This window comes from Phascolarctos cinereus, unplaced genomic scaffold, assembly GCF_003287225.1.
Source record: "Phascolarctos cinereus isolate Bilbo 61053 unplaced genomic scaffold, phaCin_HiC Scaffold_9;HRSCAF=440, whole genome shotgun sequence".
Classification (NCBI taxonomy): domain Eukaryota; kingdom Metazoa; phylum Chordata; class Mammalia; order Diprotodontia; family Phascolarctidae; genus Phascolarctos; species Phascolarctos cinereus.
The window spans coordinates 211566707-211589386 of NW_027556402.1; the positions used below are offsets into that span (position 1 = coordinate 211566707).

The window sequence follows — 22680 nt, forward strand, 5'->3', positions numbered from 1 at the left end:
GAGAGCATGGGATGAGGCCACAGGTAAACTGTATGTCTTCCTTAGTGCCAAGACCAGGGCTCTGAACACAGTGGGTATGTAAATGTTACTTGAGTTAGATTGGGTTGACTTCACTATAAGAACTTGGGTCAGTTTTGGATCAGAGGCAGCTGGGGGCATGGTGGATAGAGCACTGGATTTGGAGTCTGGAAGACCAGCTGTGTGACCCTGGTCATTTCACCTCAGTCTGCCTCAGTGACATCATCTATAAAATGGGGATAATAATAGCATCTACCTCCCAGGATTGTTGTGATGATCAAATGAGTTAATATGTGTAAAATGCGATATATATGCTAGCTATTATTAGTTCTTTTAGCTTTCTGGGCTTCAGTTTCTCCATCTTTAAATTTAGTAGGTGGGAGACTGGGGGAACTCTAAGGGCCTTTCCAGCCCTGACCTTCTAGGGGGTTGGATCAGATGGGAAATATTACAGGAATGTGTCCTGTAAACTGTAAAGCACAGTGTAAGTATGAGTTATTATTATTGTTATTATTAAGTGTTTAATAGAGTACTGGGGTAGAGCTGGTCTTCGTCTCCGCTCCTGAATAAACCACAGGGAAGCTCTCCAGGAAACATTCATACTTTTTTAATTCACACCAGTAATAAAATTGCATTACATTTCTCATAAAATAAATGTTCCAGTTTATATACAGAAGACAGGCTGTACAGGCCCTGCCCGGTCCCTAGAGACTCACGCACAGACTAGGTAGGTGAGGTGGGGAAAGGCAAGGCAGTGCTCAGGAACACGGGTACAACCGCACATCTACACCTGTAACTGCTTGGTGCCGGGCGGGGATGGCGTGGGACCAAGGAGGGGGGGGTCCCTCTGTGGATGGAGAATTTTAAAAAGATCATGGGCAGGCCAAGCCAGGCCAACAGCCGCCTGCCCCGCTGCAGCCAGAGCGGGCTAGTGAGTGAGCCGCCTGTTGGGGTGTGGCCCCGGGCCCCCAGACAGGTGAAGGGATGGGGTTACTGAACCTGTGATTCAAAACTTCCATTCAGCTGCCCCTCCTCATAGTCCATCTGACACAAGATCATGTTGTTTTTCAGGAAAAATTTGTCTCCCACGCAAAATCTGGAAGAGCCGAGAGATATAGAAACAGAGAGAGAGAAAGAGAAAAAAAAGAGAGAGAGTGTGAGATGAAGAAAGAATTCTGGGAATGGCTGAGTATTGGGCTGGGAGGCAGCAGCTCTGGCTTCTAGTCCCAACTCTGCCCCAACTCCTTGTGTGACCTTTGGGCCTCAGTTTACCCATATGTGTTTAGGCCAGACCAGATGGTTCAATAATGAGGGCCCCTTATATATTACATTTCCAGTAGGATTTACATATGATGGCTTCAGAATCCTATGACTGCCGTCTGCCCAAATGGTGCTAGCCCAGGGAGTGAAGGGAAGGACTGGAACATGGGAAGGGGCAGGTTTGGGAGAATCCCAGAATGCCCTGGGATGCTTTCCATGATTCACAAGACCTAAAGCTTAGGGCTGGATTTTTTTATAACTCTGACTCACAGAATGACCAAATCTCAGAGTTAGAAAGGCTGTCTAGTCCAACAATGTCCTTGAAAAATGGCTATCTGGGCTTTGCTTGAAGCTCTCTGGTCACGGGTACTTATGGTCTTCCAAGGCAGTCCACTTGCCTTTTGGATAGCTCTAATGTTAGGGTGTTTTTCCTTGTCAGGCTTAGATCTGTCTTTCTTTGACTTCTACCCATTGGTTCTTCAGTTCCCTCTGAGCCCAAGATGAATAAAGCCAATCCCTCTTCTACTAATACTTGAAGACAGATAGCATGAATTTTCCCCTTCCTCTCTTGCCAGTCTTCTCTTCTTCAAGATAAATATTCCCGGTTCCTTCAACCAATATTTATAAGGAATGGTCTCTAATCCCTTTTTCAAACCTATCACCTTCCTCTGAGCACTCTCCATCTTCTTAATGTTCTTCCCAAAATGTGGGTACCCAGAACTGAACACCACATGATCTAATAAGGCTGAGGATGACGATCACCTCCCTAGGCTTATAAGCTCCTTGCCTCAACACAACCTAAAATCTTTTTAGCTTTTCTGGCCACCGTACATAACATGATATTGACTCAAATTGAGTTTGTGGTCCATTGAAAACTCCAGATCTTTTTCAGAGGAAGTGCCATTGAACCACCCATCTTGTACTTGTGAATAACTCTGAGTGTAATACATTATGTATATCTCTATTCGATGTCATGTTATTATATTTTATCCAATGTTCTAATCTTTTGAAACAATTGAAGATTCTGGCTGGCATCTCTGGGGGATTCTACTCAAGTCCCACTTCCAAGGTAACAACGAGTGATTGAAAGACCACTCATTGGAGACAATCATTCAACTAGTTCTGGATCCATGAAACTGCATTATTGTCTAGCTTCCATTGCTTGCCCTCAAGAATAATGTGAGAGACTGTCATATGCTTTTCTATAATCTAGATGAATGGTATCTTGGCATTCCCTTGATCTAGTAGAAAGTCAAAAGAAGAATGAAGTTGGTCTGGAATGACCTTCTCCTGGTGAAGCCACATTGGTTTCTTTGTGATCACTGTTTCATTTTCCAGATAGTCACAAAGCATCCCTTTAATATGTCTCAGATTTTTGCCCAGAATCGAGTTAAGCTTCCTATAGCTCATTCTTGGCAGACTCCTGTCCATTCTCTTTTTTGAAAATCAGGATATGTGCTCTCCTCCACTCCTGCAGCACCTCTCCCTTCCTCCATGCTCTTTAAAATGCTATGGACTCAGCATTCACATCTGTCCATCCTCTTGGTGCTATGGAATATAGGTTTGCCAAGACCTGGTGACCTGAACTATTAAAAGCAGCCAGGTGTTCTCTTATTAAGAGCTTATTTCTGGAAATTGAGAGGATGCCCATCAATTGGGGAATGGCTGAGCAAGTTGTGGTATATGAATGTAATGGAATACTATTGTGCTATAAGAAATGATGAACAGGCAGACTTCAGAAAAACCTGGAAAGACCTATATGGTCTGATGCTGAGTGAAGTGAGCAGAACCAAGAGGACTTTGTATACACAATAACAGCCACATTATGTTAAACTGAACCCTTCTCAGCATTACAAGGATCTAAGACATCTCCAGAGGCCTCGGGATGGAAAATGCTGTCCACATCCAAAGAAAGAGCTATGGAAGTCCAATAGCTATCACTTATTTTTACCTTCTGTTGAGTTTTGTTTCACTTTCTGATGGTTCCTCTTATTGGTTTTAATTTTTACTTACAACTTCACTAATGTGAAAATATGTTTAATGGGTATGTAAATGTAAAGCCTATATCAGATTGTGTGCCGTTTTGGGGAGGGTGGGGGAGAGGAAGAGGGAGAAAAATTTTCAACTCAAAAGCATATGGAAGTGATTTTTGATAAATCAATAAATTAATAAAATTGGGGAAAAAATGAAAAAAAATAAACATCTCAGAAAAAAAGAGCTTATTTCCAAGCCAAGAATTAAGGTTTTACAAATTCCTTCAAAGGCATATCAGGAATTTCATTCCTCTTTGCTTTAAGCCTCCAGAGCCTTGGGTTCAAATCTGGCTCTGCCACTAATTCATTCTGTGATTTTGGGTAACTCACCCTCTCTGGGTGTCATTTTTCTCCTGTACAATGGAAAAAATATCCCTTGCCCTGCCTAGCTTTGGGGGCTGTTGGGAAGATCAAATAAGACAGGCTATGAAAAGTGCTTTGTAAACTATTTTTTAAAAAGCACAATTCAGATAAAAAGGATTAAAATGAATATTGATAATGTTGTCTCTCCTGAACCAGATTTTAGCCAACAATTCACATCTTTGTTTTCCAGACCCAGGAATGGCCCAATCTGGAGAGAATTTCCTTCTCCAGCACAGTAAGGTGGTCACAGAATCACAGAATCTCAGGAAGGGCCTTCAGAGGTCACCCAGTAAGAGCCCTAGCTGGACAGTATTCCCTTCTACAATATGCCTAACAAGTGGCTATCCAGTCTCCACTGTGTTAAGGAGCCAGCTGCCCTTTGGGGCAGCCCATTGAATTTGGGGGAGGCTCTACCTGGGAGGATGGCCTTCCTTGTCTTGAACAAAATCTGCCTCCCTGTAACTTCCACTCATCGCATCTGGTTCTGCCTCCTCAGGGGCCAGAGCTTCCTGAACATGGGTGCCCTTCAGTCTCCTGCACACTGCCATCATCTGCCCCCTGTCCCCCCAAGTCTTCTCTTCTTCAGGTTAGACATTCTTCACCAGCTCTTTCTTGGCGTGGTCTTCAGTGACCTCTTCATTTCAGCCACCTTCCTCTGGGCTTACTTGAGTTTATCAATATGGAAAAAGAGACAGCCACACAGAAAACCCACAGACATTCACTGGATGTGTGCAGACCCCAGGATAGTGGAAGGAAATAGTAATAAGTCACTTCTATAGTGCTGTAAGGTTCACAAAGCTCTTGCCTCACAAGAGCCCTGTGAAGAGGGTAGTTCTACTATTATCCCCATTTCCTGGATGAGAAAAGTAAGGCTCAGAGTGGTATCAGGACTTGCCTGTGGCCATTTGGCTAGTTCTTCTGTCAGCACATGCCCATGGTTTGGGCTGCCATTTTTTGCCTTTGCCTGCTCACTCGGACAGGGAGTTCTCCTTTGGACATCCATCCACCTTAGGAACAAAACTTATCCCTTCCATCCACTAGCCTGATTTTCTCAAGAGTCCCTTAGGGTCATCTTCTGGCTCTGAGGCTGGTTGTCTCAAAGGTCACAAAGACTTTTTTCCTCTTGTGTCAGGCACAAACTCCCCAGGGCCAGGAATAAGACTGTCTCTTCCTGAGATGCTCGTCCACACCCAGGTCTTAGCTAAGGCCTCTTCCCTCCAGCTCCCCCAAAGTCTTGGTTTGTTTTTTTCCATACGGTCCAATAAGAGAACTCAGCTCAAACAGGGAAACTTTCCCAAGGGCTCCAGACCTTGCACCACCTTCAGGACAAACCTCAGGTGTTCACAAACATCAGAGAGAGAGAGTGTGTGATGTAAAGGAAAGAGCAGTGACCCAGCTAGGAAGAGGAGAGAAACTCTACATTCTGTGTTCCAAGGTCCCTTGACAGTCTCTACCCCACTGTTCCCTCCTAGTCTGACATTCTGTGTTCTAAGGTCCCTCTCAGCTCTAAAATTCTGTGCTTTAAGGTCACTCTCAGCTGTGACGTTACAGGTTCTACCAGCGGTGGGGTACCTGCAGCCTTGAGGCCACATGTGGCCTTCTAGGTCCTTGGGTACAGCTTTTTGACCAAGTCCAAGTTTTACAGAACAAATCCTTTTATTAAGGGGATTTGTTCTGTGAAGTTTTGATTTAGTCAAATGGCAGCATTGAGGACCTAGCAGTCACATGTGGCCCCTGTATCTAGACTCTCTTCTAACTCACCCATCCCATCGCTTAAGGTCTCTCTCAGCTCTGATGTTTTAAGTTCTAGAATCTCTCTTGTGGGGACAGGTCCACAGCTGAGTGGTCTCAGTTCCTCAGCCTTCCCTTTGTCCTTCTTGTGATCACATCTCCTGCTCCCCTCACTTCCCCAGCCTCCCTAGGGCTGGAGAATTACTCTCACCTGCTGCTGTATACCAGCAGCCTTCACGGAGTGGGATGTTTCTCCTAGATTTGAACAAGCTGCCTCTGCCTAGCCCCATTCCCTTCCTCTTTCTGTCTCTTCTGAGTCTTTCCCTACCTTTCCACACCTTTCCATGTATGTGATCTCTGAAACTCAGGAACTTGAGGCAGAGGAAAGGGATGGGAGGAGGCAGGCAGGACCTCCTGGCTTCCAAGGCATGTTTGTACAGGTGTGCCTGGCTCATGATAAGTGCTTAGAATGGTGATTGATTGAAATCTGGGAGTGAGAAAAGACCTGGGACCCCTCTGAGCTGGCCTTGTACTCCCGTCCCTTCTCTATTCACTCTGAGCTTGGGTTGGTGGGGGATGCTTCCCACCCCTCTGTACTTCCTGAAGAAAGGCCATAAATCTGGGGTGGGACAGCAAGGGGCTGGCCCTGGCCCTCTCCATGTCCCTTCTCCTGGTGAGTCTAAGGTAGGTCACACATAGCAGCCCAGGAAGCTGGCTCATCCATAGAAATGAAGACACTCATGGCACAGTAGGGTAGCTTATTCTCTCTGTTCCAAGTCAGAGCTGGGAAAGATCTGAGAAAACTGAGAATGGGAAGCTATGGCTGGACCACAGAAACCACATGGCCTGATTCCTCTCATTTTACAGATGGGGAAACTGAGGCTCAGAGACAAGAATTGACTTGTTGCAGGATCATAGGTTTGGACGTAGAAGGTTCCTCGGAGGCCATCTAGTGCACCTTCCTAATGTTAGAAGCAAGGAAACTGAGGCCTAGGTAGGTTGAGTGACTCAAACCAAGCCCTACAGATAGTAAGTGTCCAAGTCAGGATTTGAACCCAGGTCCTCTGACTAGAATCAGCGATCTTTCTTTCACTGTACCCCCAAGGTTATGGCTAGTAAGTAGAAGAGTTACTGTACCAGTGCCCAGTTCTCCTTACTCCAAGTTCATGGATCTTTCTATTGCTCTGAGCAACTCTCTCCTTCCCTGTGCCCCAAGGTTCTGCCCCATGAAGCCGCACGGAATGAATGTACTCCCTTTGCTAGGTGGTATTGAAGGCCCTAATGAAGTCCTCCAGTCATTCCGAGATGTGCCCCCTCTATCCTCTAGCTCCTATCCCAGATCCTCTTTGTCCGGGACCCAGCCCCAGACAGCCTGGCCCCACTCTCCCCCAGACGTCTTCCTGGGAGAGCGTCCTGGCTGTCCTGTGAATGACACTCCCAGCCTCCTCTGACTCCTGCTGACAACTATCTGGGCCTGCTGCTCCCTGGCCGGCCACTAGGTGGCGCAAAAACCTCATCCGAGCGGTCAGGGCCAGCAGGCCAATGAGCTGGCCAGGGAGCCACCTTCCCCAAGGCTGCGTACACTCCAGAGGACCCTTCCTGCTTTGTTAAAACAGCCACTGATCCTTCCCTCTCTCTGGATGCTGGGAATGGGTGTCCATCTTCTCCCACCTCCCCTCCCCCTTGCAAAAGGCCAGGGGATCTGAGTTCCAGTACCCTCCTGTCCTTGACTCGCTGTGTGACCTCAGAAAAGTCCCTTTCCCTCTCTGGGCTTCAGTCTCCTCATCTGTTAAAAAATGAGGGTGGGAATGGGCATGGGAGAGCAAGAGCTTTGCATCAGATGATCTCTAAGCACCCTCTGGACTATACAAATATCACATCCAAGGCAAGGTGGGAGAGAAAAGACTAGGGAGGGGGTGAAGTACAAAGGCTGGAAGCCCCTTGAGCCATGGATCTGGAGTGAGAGGACCTGAATTGAAATCCAGATTCTGCTACTTGTTACCTGAGTGACCTTTGGTAATTCTCTCTAGGACTCAATATTCCCTTCTGTAAAAATGAGGGAGATGGATGAGATCTGTAAGGTCACTTTGCAGTCCTCATAATTCCCTAATGGATCCTGCCCCTCCCTCTGATCTTCAGGGAAACCAAGGCAAGAAAGAGGTTCTTCATTAACAACATACATTCTCCACTCTATAATTCCCTCTCCTACTCCTTGTGGCCAAATCCTCCTCATCCTTCAAGATTTAATTCAAATGGCACCTTTGCCAGGAAGCCTGCCCAGATTCCCTTTACCTCCTCTTCCCTGCTGTGAGACATCTTTCTTTCCTGTTGGATCCTCATAAATCCTAGCCCTGTGAGGTTGGGTCCATTTTACAGATGGAGAAACAGAGGGCCATTATTACTTTTAAGAGCTGGCAGCCTCACTGCTTTTCTCCAATCTGGGGGCTTTCTCTATTTCTGCATCTCTCTTTCACCATTTCTTCCTCACTCTGTCTCTTTCTACTCTTATTATTAGAAATATAGAAAAGCTGCTTTAGTAGAAGTAGGGGAGGTGTCTGTCCCGCTGTTCTCTGCTTAGACCGCCCCTGGAGTCTTGGGCCCAGTTCTTGGTGCCATATTTGAGAAAGGAAAATTGGCAGACTGGGATGGGAGACCAGCATAATGAAGCAAATGGAGACCATGCCATGAAAAAATGGGGGATGTTTAGCCTGGATAAGAGAAGACTTGGAGGGGGGGATGCGGGGAGAATAAGAGCTATCTTCAAATTTCTGAAGGGCCACCCTGTAGAAGAGGGATGGGTGGGAAATTTCCAGAGACAGATTCAGGCTTGATAAAATCTAAGAGAGTTAGTCCAAAGATGGCTACAGTGTCTCATGAGGTAGCGAGTTCCCCATCACTGGAGGTCTTCAAGTAGAGACTCGACAAAGATGTGATTGTGGGGATTCCTGTTCAGGTATGAGAGTCATGGACTACATGACTTCTGAGGTCCCTTCCAACCCTGAGATTCCAGGATTCCACATCTGTGATGTTGCTTTGTATCTGGGCAGTCACCTCACTATGGCACACTTTGACGCTCTCCACCCACTGGAAAGTGGACTTCACTCCTGGCTCCCCCAGATCTGCCAAGGGAGCCCTTTTCCTCATCTTTCGGGGAGCCATATCACTTCCCAGTCTCCTCCCTGTAGCCCCTCAGGGGGATCCTCCCTCTCACTATTTTCCAACATTTTATTTTTGTGTGGTCTTATCAATCCGAATGTAAGATGCTTGAGGGCAGGGACTGTCTTTCTTTTGGCTTGTCTGTCTATCTCCACTGCTTGGCATAATGCTTGACACATAGCTAATGCTTTGTCTATATCTGTCTATCTCCAGTGCTTAGCACAGTGCATGGCACATAGTAAATGCCTGGTGATAGGGTGACTGATCAACGTAGTGGAAGGAGCCCTGTGAGACTCAAGATCCCAAATTGGCCCAGTTATCTACGGTACCTCGGGCAAGCAAATTCCCTTCTCTGAAGCTTCATCTTCCTCCCCTCTAAAATGGGGGTTGGGCCTGCTCTTGGAGGCACCATGATTCTAAGGCCCACTGGGGCATGTCCCCGGGGCGGAGGCTTGAGGTGGGCTCCCCTCTGGGGGCACGGGGTAGGGAGGCCCATCCTCACCTCTGGTTGCAGAGCTGGCAGGCAAAGCAGTCCAAATGGTAGACGTTGTCCCGGGCCCGCATCACCATCTCGAAGGCCGGGATCAGCTTGCTGCAGGCAGCACAATTCCCTGTGGTGCCAAAGAGCCTGCCAAGAAAGCACATTCATTAGGAGCCATTTTAATGAAATGGAGGAAGGGCTAATTAAGTATAATTAGCAGTATCAACTCCTGCACTGCACCAGGCTGAGGCAGCCTAGCCTCCATCTTGCTGACCACTGCAGGGTGGAGGTATGGGGAGATCCCAAGAGACCCTGGCCATGGACAGGCGCCATCTTCTCTGCAGCATCCTCCAGATCCCCCTCCTAGCCTGAAGGAGATCTCCCCCAGGCATGCAAAAGTCCTAGCTAAGCAGAAGGGGTGGGGTGGCTGGGAAGACTCCTGAAGAGATTTGGTTCAGGGGTTCTTAACCTTGTTGGTGTCTTGGACCCCCATAGCACCCTGATGAAGCCATGGACCCCTTCACAGAATAACGCCTTTAAATGCATAAAATAAAATGGGATTACAAAGGAAATCAATTATATTGCAATGAATTATCAAAAAATATATTTTTTAAACCTGTCTAGAGATTCTAGACCAATCCTCCCATTCCATTTTACCTGGGAAACTGAGGCCCAGACAAGGGAAATGACTTGTCTGGAGGCATATATTAAACAGGGACAGGAACTGCTGCTCTGGTTCCCTCCTCTGAGTCATCTGAGTCCAGGCCCAGGCCAGCAGGGTCTCTGAGGTGGCCTGGGTCTGTGAGGGGAGAGACATCACCCACCCACGGCTGTCTGGGGGAAGCAATATGTGCTTGGATCATGGGCCCAAGGTTGTCAGTGGGTCAGCAACAATCAGAGGCAACTGTGCCTTCTGCGTATAAATCCAGACCCTGCGCAGTCTAACCCCGGTGGCTACAGTAGAGAAAAGAGCCCTGACTTGGGAAGGGGGAGACCTGTATGTGATCTTGGGCCGATCACTTCTGTCTGGGCCTGTTTCTCTCTCTGTAAAAGGATGGGGTTAGTGAGATGATGTCTCATATTTCATGTTTTCTGGTCTCTTCTGCCCCCAAGATTTGGTGTTGTAAGGTCCCTCACAGCTCTGACATTCAATGCCCTGTGTTCTCAGGTCCTTCCCACCTCTGACATTCAATATTTCCAGAGCTGGCTGCTGTGGTCAGACCTCTGGTGCTGTGGGCAGAGCTAGACCTCTGGCCAAGGGCCTTATGACAGACCTGTCTCTCCCAGGGTGAGGCTGTGAACACAAGGATGAGCGTGTGTGGTCTTTGCCTCCATCTCATCACAAATGGCCCTTTAACCTGAAAGAGAGGGTAAGGGACGTTCCCAAAGGAGAGTTGGTGATGCTTTTAAGGGGCCTTGCCAAAGTCTTTTCAGTCCAATGGGGACCCAAGCTCCAAGGAAGAGGAACAGGCTTAGAAGGGCTATGCAGATGCAGCTAAGAACAGGACAGAACAAGCAATAGTATTGGGAGAGTGCTGAACTTGGAGTCGGGGTCAAATCCTATCTCTGCCCCCGGCTGGCACGTCACTTTCCCTCTCTCTAAAATGGGGATAGCAGCATTGATACTGTCTGCCTCAAAGAGTTGTTCGGGGAGGGGGATGGGTAAAGTGATTCAGAAACATAGGGACATAGTGTTTGCTATTGTTCAGTCATGTGCAACCCTCCATAAGCCCATTAGGGGTTTTCTTGGCAGGTACTGGAGTGGCTTGCCATTTCTTTCTCCAGCTCATTTGCAGATGAGGAAACTGAGGCAAACAGGGTGAAGTGCCTTGCCCAGGGTCACACAGCTAGTGTCCAAGACCAGTTTTGAGCTCAATTCTTCCTGACTCTAGGACCCAGGTAGGTAGGTAGATATCACAGGAATTATTATCCCCATTAGACAGATGGGGAAACTGAGGATCAGAGAGGTTGAATGATTTGCCTAGGGTCATGCAGCTAGTAAGTGTTGGAAGAAATATTTGAGCTGAAGTTGCTCCTGCCTCTAGACCTAGTATGTTTAATCCTGCCTTTTTTTTTATTAGGACAGAATCAAATTCTGTTCAGTGCATCAGTCAGGCCTAGGTTACCACCAGCATATGGGGCTGGGGGACCCTGAACCTGGGAGGGCTCTGGACTTTCCCAGTGGCTGCTGGGAGCCAAGTAGCCTCCCCTGTTAGGGATGGTCCACTCTTGGCTCTTCTTCTCCGAATTTGAGCTGAGTCGATGAAGCCTGCTCGTGAAGACTGGGGATGGACTTACAGCGGGTGCTTAATCCCGGATTTGTCCCCTTCAATGCCAGGCCCTTGCCTGTTCCGATCCATTATTCATCAGGGCCTGGTGCTGGGGCCTACTCTCCAGATTAGCCGGGACAAAGGGCCCCAACGGCATCTGCGTGTCCAAACAGGCCCTTTCTTCCCCTTTCCAATTGCGGGGAGTCTTCAAATGAGAGCTGGGGAAGCTGGGACAGATGTTCACTTAACTAAGCAGTCAGCTTAGGCAGCAGGGCAGGCAGCCCACCCTCCCCCACCCTATTCTACCCGCCGGTCACCTGTCTCCTTGTCACGGTCTGAGGGAAAACCCTGTGGCAAATGGTTGGGGTGTTTGCATAAGATTCCTGGCTTAGGCTTAAGGCTGGGCCCATGCAGGGGGTCCAATCCAGTCCCCGGAGACATCAAACTCACTGGGCCTCTGGGCCCCCCTCAGTCTGGCTTCATTGTGGAGGAGTGCCTACAGAGAGCCTTCTAGAGTGATGAGCACCCCAGTCTGGGAGTCAAGGGTTCTGGGCTCATGTCCTAGCTCTGAAGGGAACTCCCTCTGTGATCTTGGGTCATGGGCTTGCTTTCCCTGACTCTCAGTTTCCTTATCTGTAAAATGAAGGGTTTAGATTAAATCAGGAGTTCTTAATCTTTTTCATGGCATGGCAGACTGGTGAAGCTTATGGACCCCTTCTTAGAATAAGGTTTTAAAATATATAACATAAAACTTACTAAAGGAAACTGATTATATTAAAATGCAATTATAAAAATATTTTAAAAAAAAATTTCCATGGGCCTCCATTTAAGAACTCTGGGATTTGATATCACTTCCAACTCTGACATTCTAAATTTTGTGTTCTAAGGTCCTTTCAATTCTGACATTATATGAGGTCCTTCCCAGCTCTAATATTTTGATACCTGTCTGCTCTGAGAGTCTATGTGCTATTTTTTAAGGTACTTTTCAAATCATACATTCCATGTTCTAAGATCCCTCTTGGACCTGATATTTTATGTCCTAAGATTCCATCCAACTCTAATATACTATGTTCTAAGTCTCTCCCAGTTCTGAAATTTTGTGTTCTAAGGTCTCTCCCAGCTCTGACATTCTGTGTTCTAAGGTCTATCCCAGCTCTGACATATTATGTTCTAAGGTCCTTCCCAGCTCTGACATACAATGTTCTAAGGTCCCTTCCAACTCTGACATTCCATGTTCTAAGTCCTCCCCAGCTCTGACATTCCATGAAAAATTTAATGGGCTTAGTGAGTAGGCCGTCGGCCTCCTCAAGAGATGCAAGATTTTTTCCAGCCCCTTCCACCGTTGGTGACCCTTTTGGGCCAGGAAGAGTGAGTCACAGGCTATTTTTTTTTCACTCACTTAAACCTTCCCCCATCCTTCTCTCCCTCCCTATCCCCCTCCCCCAAAGGGACAGGAACTTAAAAGCCCAGAGTGCCTGTGTAAATCTTCTCTCCTTATGGAGCTCCCGGAGAGAGGCAGCTTGTAAATAAGGTGGCGGCAGCGGCCCCAAGATTGAAAATGGAGCACAATTAAACCCTTAGCCTGTGGTGGTAATTACGGTTAATGGTTCTTCCCCTGAATTTCACCATCCCCATTGTCGGCAGCCAATCTAAATGCAGGAGCTGAGCCAAGGACAATTTTCCTTGGTTTATAGACACACTAAAATTCAGCTGGTCTGGCTCCACCGGGCTGGTGATGTCAGGAGTGGCCCAAATTAAAGCTGAGGAGAGAGAGCAGCCCTGAATGTGGCTTCAGTTCCAAGGGCTGAGGTTAGGCATGGGGCAGCGGGGGAGGCTGGGAAGGAGAGAAACAATCGGCCCACTTAATCAAGAAGAACCGCCACTCAGCCGGATTCTGGGCTTGGGGGTGTGAGAGACTAGGACCTGGGGAGGAGGATGGCTAACTTTATTAGAGACAGAAGAAAATTCCCCAAAGATCTCCGTAGGTAAGAATTATAGACTGATGACAGGATACAATGTAATACAAGATTACAAGATACAGTGTAATAGAGGATAAATGTAAAGTCCTACACAGTGGTGCAAGAAATCGACTGTATAAGAAGAGATGAGGCATGGTTAGACAACAGTTGGTGTAACATGGACATAGTCATTTTAGTGGACTGCAAGCTACATAGGGCCCATGGGGCCAATGGAAAAGCCAGAATGATTTTAGGTTCCATTTAAAGAGACATATTGGCCACAAGGGCAGTTAGGTGGCACAGTGGATAGAGTGCTGGGCCTGGAGCTGGTAAGACTCATCTTCCTGAGTTCAAATCTGATCTCAGGTACTTACTAGCTGTGTGACCCTGGGCAAGTCACTTACCCCTGTTTGCCTCAGTTTCCTCATCTGTAAAATGAGCTGGAGAAGGAAATAGCAAACCACTGCAGTATCTTTGTCAAGAAAATCACAAGTGGGGTCACAAAAAATTGGGCATGACTGAAACAATATGGCTGAACAACAAAAGTGTCCACAATGATGGAGATACACTCATTGTCTTCTGACCTCATTCCTATCCACGTACCCTTGCAGATCACTTCTATGACTCCCCATCACTGAGTATCTTTGTCCCCGACCCTTTTCAGGTTCCTTTTATGTGCTGTCTTCCTCTAATAGAATGTAAGCTTCTTGGGGCAGAGGTTGTCTTTCTTTCTACTTGTATTTGTATTTCTAGGGTTCAGCAGAGTACTAATAAGGGCTTAAAATGCTCATTGATTACCTTTAGAGTACAGAACTTAGTACTGAGTGTGTGACTTGGAGAGAGAAAGAGAGAGAGAGAGAGAGAGAGAGAGAGAGAGAGAGAGAGAGAGAGAGAGAGAGAGAGAGGACTGGAAACCATGACATATGAGGATCAGACACATGTGATTGGCTATAGAATGTCAAGGGAGGGGGTCTGTGAGTTTGTGGGATCATGGATTTTAACTGGGAGGGGCCCAAGAAGTTGTCCAGCTCAGCTGTCTTATTTTACAGATGAGAAAAGTGAGGCTTGGAAAGATTAAGAGATGTGCCCATTTTCACACAGGCAAGTGGGAGAGCTGGGATTTGAGCCTTGGCCTGCTGACTTTGAATCCAATATTCTTTCCACTGTGACAAGTGAGGCTTTGTGATGGGTAGTGAGAGGTTTGTGGTACTCACGAAGGCCAGAGAAGAGCCTTATAATATTGTAACATATTATTACTATAATATTATTATAATGTATTATTCCATTATAATTACATACATAAATATACTATAATATTAGGGTGGGGGGGTTCATAAGTTGATGGTGGGGAGGTTATGAGTCTGGCCTCAGATCCTTACTAGGAGTATGAACCTGGGCAAATCACTTAATCTCTGCCTCAATTTTCTCATCTGTAAAATGAGGCTAATAATAACACATACCTATATATCAAATGAGAGAATTGTAAAGCACTTAGCACAGTACCTGGAACATAGTAGGTGCTATATAAATGTTAGCTAGTCATGTTATTGGTCATGGTGTCATAATGGGGTTTGCTGATAGTTCATTAATGTCTGTTTCTTCTTGTTTTCCACACATGACTCTCCTTTTCCCACCTCCATGGCTTTTCACTGGCTGTCTCCCATGCCTGGAATGCTCTTCCTCCTCACCTCTGTCTCCTGGCTTTCCTGGTTTTCCTTCAAGACTCACCTCAAATCTCACCTTCTTCAAGGGGCCTTTCCAGATCCTGCCCCCCTCCCACTTCTTGCCTTCCCTCTTCACTGCTAGTGCCTTCCCTCTGAAATTACCTCCAATTTATAGTAGTTTGCATGTTGTCCTCTCCATCAGAAGGTGAGCTTGAGAGCAAGGATTGTTTTCTTGGCTCTTTTTGTATCTCTAGGACTTAATATACTGCCTGGCACACAGTAGGTGCTTAATAAATGCTTGTTGACTGCATAACGGACCAATGAGCTTCTGAAGAACTAGCTGTACCAAATGGGTAGGTGAATTCTGTGCTTCCCTCCCTGTACCTCTGCTGTTACCTGTCTCCTGGCCTTTACTCTATGGCCAGGAGGGACAATCTTCTATTACCTGTCTCCTAAGGCCAGGAGGGACAGTCAGAGAGAAATTGGGACTCCTACGGTTCTGTGAAAATCAGCTGCCCCGCCCTCCCCTCCCTCCCTCCTTTCCCTGCCCTGGTCCCTCCCTACCTCAGGTAGTCACGGCGGCACAGAATGAGGTTGGCCTTGGTGTAGAGTGTGGAGCCCACCTCTCCCAGCCGGCAGTCACAGCAGGCGCACTTGAGACAGTCCTCATGCCAGTACTTGTCCAGCGCCTTCAGGAGATAGCGGTCCTTGATTTTCCGGTTACAGCCAGCACAGCCTTTCTGTTTCCCCTTGGGGTGGACGGACAGCATGGGCACACCTGTGGACAGAGGAAGGGATAGCCCCATGTGCCTAGGATGGTGATCGTGGTAACCCTGGGAGCCCTGCTCATTCCCAGTCACCGATCTCCACTCCCCAGCCCTGGATATGGGAACTAGAGTCTGGCCAGACACTTTGCTTCCATCTCCTAGCCTAATCCCAAATTTCTTTTTTGGTTACGATTCCTCTGGAAAGTCCTACATGGGCCCCAATGTGGGATGTCAGTAGAAGGGTCGTGGGATCCCAGGATCTCAGGGTGTGATAGGAAGGGACCTTTCTGGTCCAGATTCTCTTGTAGTGAAGGACTCCTATCCACAGAGATGGCAGGTCCCATCGTTCGTGGAAGGGAGCCTAGAGGTCATCGCCCTCATTTTATAGGCAAGAGCACCAAGGCCCAGAAATGTTAAGTGACTGTCCAAGATTAAACAAGGAGTGAACAGCAGATGAGCCATAGTTTAGGTCTCTGACTTCCAAACGCAGTGGTTTTTCCATGACGCTGCACTGCCTCTCGGGCACTTCTAATTATCAGGAAGGTTAGTCAGTTGAAATCTGTCCCTTACACCTATTGTGTCTAGTTTTGTCCTTTGGTGCTGTGAAGAGCAAGACTGGTATCTCTTTCACGTGACCACCTTTCAGATTCTTAAGAGGCAGCTCTGATGCTGCTCTGCCCCCACCCCCTGCCCCACCAAAGGCTTCTGCTCTTCTGGCCAAACTTCCCCATTTCCTTCAAATGATCCTAGTATAATATGATCTCCAATCTTACAAACAATAGCCAATGGACTTAGAGTCAGGAAGACCCTGGGCAAATCATTTAACCTTTTTTTAGCCTTAACTTCCTCATCTGTAAAATGGGGATAATAATAGCACCTACCTCCTAGGATTGTTGGGAAAATCAAATGAGAATTTATATATCTATGTGCGTATCTATATATACACGTATGTATATATACATACACACATGTATATATAGTATATATGTATCATATACAGCATATATAATATAATAATATATATATAATATACATATATATGGAAAGAGTGCTTTGTAAATCTTAAAGCATCATATATAATGCTATTATTATTGTTGTTATTGTTGTATATAATAATATATATATATATTATTATATATCACTCTGGTTACCCTCCTCTGGATACACTGTAATTTGCTAATATCTTTCCTAAAAGATAATGCCCAGGACCAAGTGCAGTACTCTAGATGTGGTCTGAGCAGGTTGGGGGGCAGAAGCAGCTCTGTGACTCCACTCAATCTGCATACTATGACTCCATCCATGCAGCCTAAGATCAAGCGGGTTTTTCTTTTTTTTTGGCCACCATGTCACATAGCTGCTCAGCCCACTAAAATCTCCAGGTCTCTTTCACAAGGCTCATTTATTAAGGTTTCTTACAACTCTGAGGTTCTCTTGTATAAACTTGACTCCTCCAACCTGTACGTGGGTAGCTGGCCTCAGCTGGCCTCTGTATCACTGCTTGAATTTCTGGGTTGTACAAAGGTTTGCAAACCATTTACCCCCCCCCAAAAGTGAAAGGGAGGCAGGTAGGTATTATCTTCAGTACACAGATGAAGAAATTGAGGCTTCGGGTGGCACAGTGGAAAAGAGTCTGCTGAGCCTGGGGACAGGAAGACTTGAGTTCAAATCCAGTTTCAGATACTCACAAGCTATGTGACCCTGGACAAGTCACTTACCCTCCATTTGCCTTAATTTTCTTAACTATAAAATGGGGACCATAATAGCACCTGTCTCTCGTAGTTGTTGCAGGAGGCAGATGAGATAACATTTATAAATTGTTTAGCACAGTACCTGGCACATAGAAAGCTTTATACAAATGCTTATTTCCCTTCCCTTCCCAAAGTCACACTGTTTTGGGTGTTGGATTCTCTGACTTTTGCCACCTACCACATTTTAGTCATAGAATCATAGATATGGAAGAGATTTCAGAGGGATATAATCCAACCCAAAAGTGAATTATTACTATTACTAACTACTACTACTACTACTACTACTACTACTACTACTACTACTACTACTGCTACTACTACTGCTACTACCACTACCACTATTACCATTACTACTACCAGTACTACCACAACAACTGCTACTACTACTACTACTACTGCTGCTGCTGCTGCTGCTGCTACTACTACTAATTACTGTTACTACCATCTATTGCTTTAAGGTTTGCAAAGTGCTTATATCATTAGATCCTCACAACAGTCCTGTGAGGTAGGTATTCTTATTATCCCCATTTTATAGATGAGGAAACTGAGGCAAAGTTAAATGACTTGCCCAGGATCACACAGCTAGTGTCTGAGGTTGGATTTGAACCTGCCTTCCTCTTTCCAAATCCAGCACTCTCTCCCCTGCTCCTGCTATTTGACCTCCTCAACAGGGAGCCATCTAGCTCTGCTAGAAGACTTTTAGTGATGGGGAGCTCACTACCTTCTGAGGCAGCCCATTCTTCTATGGTGCAGCTCTATGACAGCCTTTTAAATTCTGGAAGATGGCAATCAGTTCCACCTCAAGTTTTCTTTTCTTTGTTATCATCATTATTATTATTTTTTGCAAGGCAATTGGAGTTAAGTGCCTTGCCCAAGATCACATAGCTAGTAAGTGTCAAGTGTCTGGTCTGAGGCTGGATTTGAACTCAGGTCCTCCTGACTCCAGGGCCAGTGCTCTATCCACTGCACCACCTCGCTGCCACAAGTCTTCTTTTCTTTAGACAGACAGTCTCACTGCCTTCAAGTGAGGGAACTCACAGGCTGAGGAATTTCAGTGCTGGAAGGGACTTCGGGGAGCATGTGGTTCAATGTCTATCATATTCCGTTCTACAACATTGTTAGATCTAGCTGAACTGAGAATTTATTTCTCTGGGAGGGATGGGGCAAGGTGGAAGTCCAGAACTTCCTCTATCATACACTTCTCCTGAGTAAGGGGTGGTGGACTCAGGGTGCAGAATGGGATATACATTTTTAGACACGGACAAATTGGCAATTTGTTCTGCTTGGCTATACATATTTGTTATAAGGGTTTTGATCATTCTTTTTCTTTTAAATAGAGGGTGTGTGGAATAGAATGGAATAATAATTTTTAAGTGCCTATTATGCACCAGGCACTTGGCACAGTAGAATGCACCAATCATTTAAAGTGCCTACTGTATGCTGGGCACTGTGCTAAGTGTTTTATGAATATCTCACTTGAGAGAAAATGCATGCTTATTAATTGAAAAAAAATAGAACAAAACGGAAAAATAAAGAGAAATAAACAAGAGTGGTCATGTATTGTTTTCACGAAGATCTCCGGAGGGGGAGCGCTCACTACCTTCAGAGGCAGTCGATTCCATATTGAGGACAGCTGATTGTTAGGAAGCTTTTCTTTACATGGAGCCCAAATCTGCCTCGATGCCACTTCCATTCATTTGTGCTGGTTCTGCCCTCAGGGGCCAAGCAGAATGAGCTTCCTCAGCCTCCCGGTTGCTGGCCTCTGGACCGCCCAGTTGTTGTGGCCTCAGTTGCCCTGGTTAGGCCTTTACTTCCTCCCTGCAGGGGGTGGGGAAGCAGTTGGCACTCTTGGCTGTCATATGGCTGCTGCCATAATCATTCCCCTCCAGAGAAGGAAGGGGCTGGGACTGCAAAGAGGGGCCCCCAAGGCCTTGTTCCACTAGCAGTATACCATTTATTTCTCCACCCATCCCTTATTTTTTTGGATCTGTTCTCTATAGCTTATACTGTTGGGTCAAGAGATCTGGGCTGTGCTGGAGAGGGGCTGGGCAAGGGTCAAGCAGAGAAAGGGGCCAAAATGGATTCCTTAAATGAGACTGGCTTCTTCACATACCCCCCCCCCCGCAAACTCAGTGATCTGCAGTCCCTGGTTTGCCCCCTCAGGGTGCCCGAGGCCTTCCTTGCATCATGGAAACCGCCCCAAATCTCAGTTCTGTCAGTAATCAGATCCTGTCTTTTATCCCACACCCCTACAACTCTCTCTGCCTCCAGAGAGGCTGAAGAAATAGCAATAATAGGAAAGAGCAGAGGATCGTAATAAGAGAAAAAAAGGAGAAATCATAGATGTGGAGCTGGGGTGGCCATCTAGAACCAACTCCCCTTATTTTACAACTGAGGGAACTAGGATTCTGGGAGATATTGGGGAGAGAAGTGGTACACTTGCTGTTCCAAGTACATGACGCTTCATCTCTTGAGTCTGCACCTTTGCTTTGGCTGTGACTCATGCCTGGAATGCCCTCCCTCCTGTCTTCTACCTCGGCACTCTTACTTCCCTTCAAGGTTCAGCAGAAGTGTTATTTCCTTTTCAAGAAGTCTTTCTTGATCCCTGTCTCCCCCAGCTGATAGTTCCCTCATTCTCTCCCCACCCAATTGCTATGTTTTCATTTCTTATACACTCAGTATTACTTAGCTATGAATATGTTGTATTCCTCCCAGGAGAATGTAAACTCCTTGAGGGTAGGACCTGCATCACTACTGCATTTATATCCCCAGAGCCTAGCCCAGTGCCTGGTACATGGCAGGTGCTTGATAAAGGCTTGTGGATAGATAGGGAGACATAAGTAAAGACAGACAGAGAGAGGAGAGAGAGATACACAGAGAGACAAGATGACAGAGACAGAGAAAGATGAGAGAGACTTACTGAGAGTTTGGGGGGAGGTGGAAGCCCAGGATCCCTGGTTAAGATCCCAAACTGGGACCTCCAGAAACACTCTGTCCATACCTCAGGGGACAGCTTGGAGCCTCACCATTTGGGCAGAGGGGCTGGAGATTGGGACATTGTGAGGATCAGGCAAGGCTGGTGGTGTCTGTGTGTGAGGGTGGGAGGGGAGAATGACCTCGGAGCTCCAGGCCCCCTGCAACTACCAGCTACTGCCCCACTGGCCCTTTAAGCTCAATGTGTCCCAAAGGAAATTCACACTCTTCTCCCTTAAACCTGCCCCTGCTCAGCTTTCCGACTCCTGACAGTGGCACCGAGACCAGCAACCTTGTAGACATCCCTCTTCTCTCCTACTGCTCTAGAGCCACTTGGTTCCCAAGCCCTGACCACTCGACTTCCAAGGTGTCCCTCACATCTATCCCTGCCTCCACTTCAGTCCCCTGAGTCTGCGTCCTCATTATCTTTCACTTGCACAATTGCCTCCTAACTGATCTCCTCCTTCTAAGCCATTCCCTCCACAACTAACCGAAAGATTTTCCTAAGGCACAGGGCCCACCATGACATTCCCGTTCAGTTCTCTCCTCTCCTCTCCTCTCCTCTCCTCTCCTCTCCTCTCCTCTCCTCTCCTCTCCTCTCCTCTCCTCTCCTCTCCCCTCCTCTCCTCTCCTCTCCTCTCCCCTCCCCTCCCCTCCCCTCCCCTCCTCTCCCTCCCTCCCCTCCCCTCCTCTCTCCTCTCCTCTCCCTCCCTCCCCTCCCTCCTCTCCTCTCCTCTCCTCTCCTCTCCTCTCCTCTCCTCTCTCCTCTCCTCTCCTCTCCTCTCCTCTCCTCTCCTCTCCTCTCTCTCCTCTCCTCTCCTCTCCTCTCCTCCTCTCCTCTGCCCTCCTCTCCTCTCCTCTCCTCTCCCCTCCTCTCCTCTCCTCTTTTTTTTCTCTCTCTCTATTTCCCCTCCCCTCCTCTCCTTGCCTCCCTTCTCTTCCCCTCTTTTCTCCTCTCCTCTCCTCTCCTCTCCTCTCCTCTCCTCTCCTCTCCTCTCCTCTCCTCTCCTCTCCTCTCCTCTCCTCTCCTCTCCTCTCCTCTCCTCTCCTCTCCTCTCCTCTCCTCTCCTCTCCTCTCCTCTCCTCTCCTCTCCTCTCCTCTCCTCTCCTCTCCTCTCCTCTCCTCTCCTCTCCTCTTCTCTTCTCTCTCTCTCTCTCTCTCTCTCTCTCTCTCTCTCTCTCTCTCTCTCTCTCTCTCTCTCTCTCCTCTCCTCCCTCCCCTCTCATCTCCTCTCTCCATCTCTCCCCTCCTATTCCTTCTTTTCCCCTCCCCTCTCTTCTCTCCTCCTCTCTTCTCTCCTCTCCTCTCCTCTCCTCCCCTCTCCTCTCTTTTTCACTATTTCCCCTCCCTTCCCCTCTCCTTTTTTCCCCTCTCCTCCTCTCTCCTCTCTTCCCCTACCCTCTCCTCCCCTCTGCTCTCCTCCCCTGTCTTCTCCTCTCCTCTTCCCTCTTCCACTCCCTGACTCTCCCCCACCCCGGCCCCATCTGAAAGCAGGGATGCTCACTATCTAATTTCTTTAATGCAGCTCTAAAGGTTAATTGGTCTGAAAGAGTAATGCTGGCTAATGATATCTGCCTCCAGGCTCCCCCAACTCCTGCTTTCCACAAGCCAGCTGAGGGCACAGCACCCAGCAGAGATGCCGACCACTTGCTGGCCACCCCTTTCCCAGCCACCCGGGTCCAGGCAAGAGCTGCATTGGAGGGGAGGGGAGCTGGTGCTGAAGGGGCTCTGGTTACACTTGCATTTCATGCCTTGTTATAAGGGGATCCGTTAAGTGTGGCAACGGCTCTCTCTCTGCTCATTACCCCAGCCAAAGGCCCGGAGACAGGCCCTAATGAGGGAAGAGTGTGCCAGCCTTGGGGGTGGCTGTGGCTGCTGCTGCCGACGCCACCGGGAGCTGAGAGAAGATGGGAGAAGGGGCAGTCTCCCACCCCTCCCTGCTGGACAGAGCAGGCCCAAATTTCCCATTTGCCATTTATGACAGCTAATTAGTTATTCCACTAAAAAAATCTTTGCTTTAAATAAAAGGACTAATTATACACAAAGGTCAGTCCCTAGCCTTGTGTGAAGCCCGGATAATTGGCTTATTTTCTCCACACTGTCGGCGTTTCTACACTTGCAGGCAGCCAACTTTAACTCTTTACTGGCTCTTTGATACCATCTCCAAATTCACCGGGGCTGCTCTCCCTGGAAATCTCCTGGGCCTGCCCCTATCCAGTGCCTGCTGCATTCTCTTCCTAGCTTCATGGAACCTGGT

At 47.4% G+C, this 22680-nt stretch overlaps 1 protein-coding gene across 4 annotated transcripts in view; it reads right to left on the minus strand.

Annotated features, from left to right (window-relative positions):
* Positions 1-603: 603 nt before the first annotated feature.
* Positions 604-22680, minus strand: part of LMO1 (LIM domain only 1) — a 66968-nt gene continuing 44891 nt past the window's right edge. For 2 of the 4 annotated variants that reach the window (XM_021005535.2, XM_021005533.2), the window contains exons 2-5: positions 19050-19267; positions 15499-15712; positions 9064-9189; positions 604-1114 (exon numbers count right to left, since the gene is read on the minus strand). In XM_021005535.2, coding sequence (XP_020861194.1) covers positions 1009-1114; positions 9064-9189; positions 15499-15712; positions 19050-19071 — 468 coding nt within the window. In that variant the 5' untranslated portion in view covers positions 19072-19267 and the 3' untranslated portion in view covers positions 604-1008. The remainder of the gene's footprint in view (positions 1115-9063; positions 9190-15498; positions 15713-19049; positions 19268-22680) is intronic. The other 2 variants (XM_021005538.2, XM_021005531.2) reach the window with 1 other exon arrangement.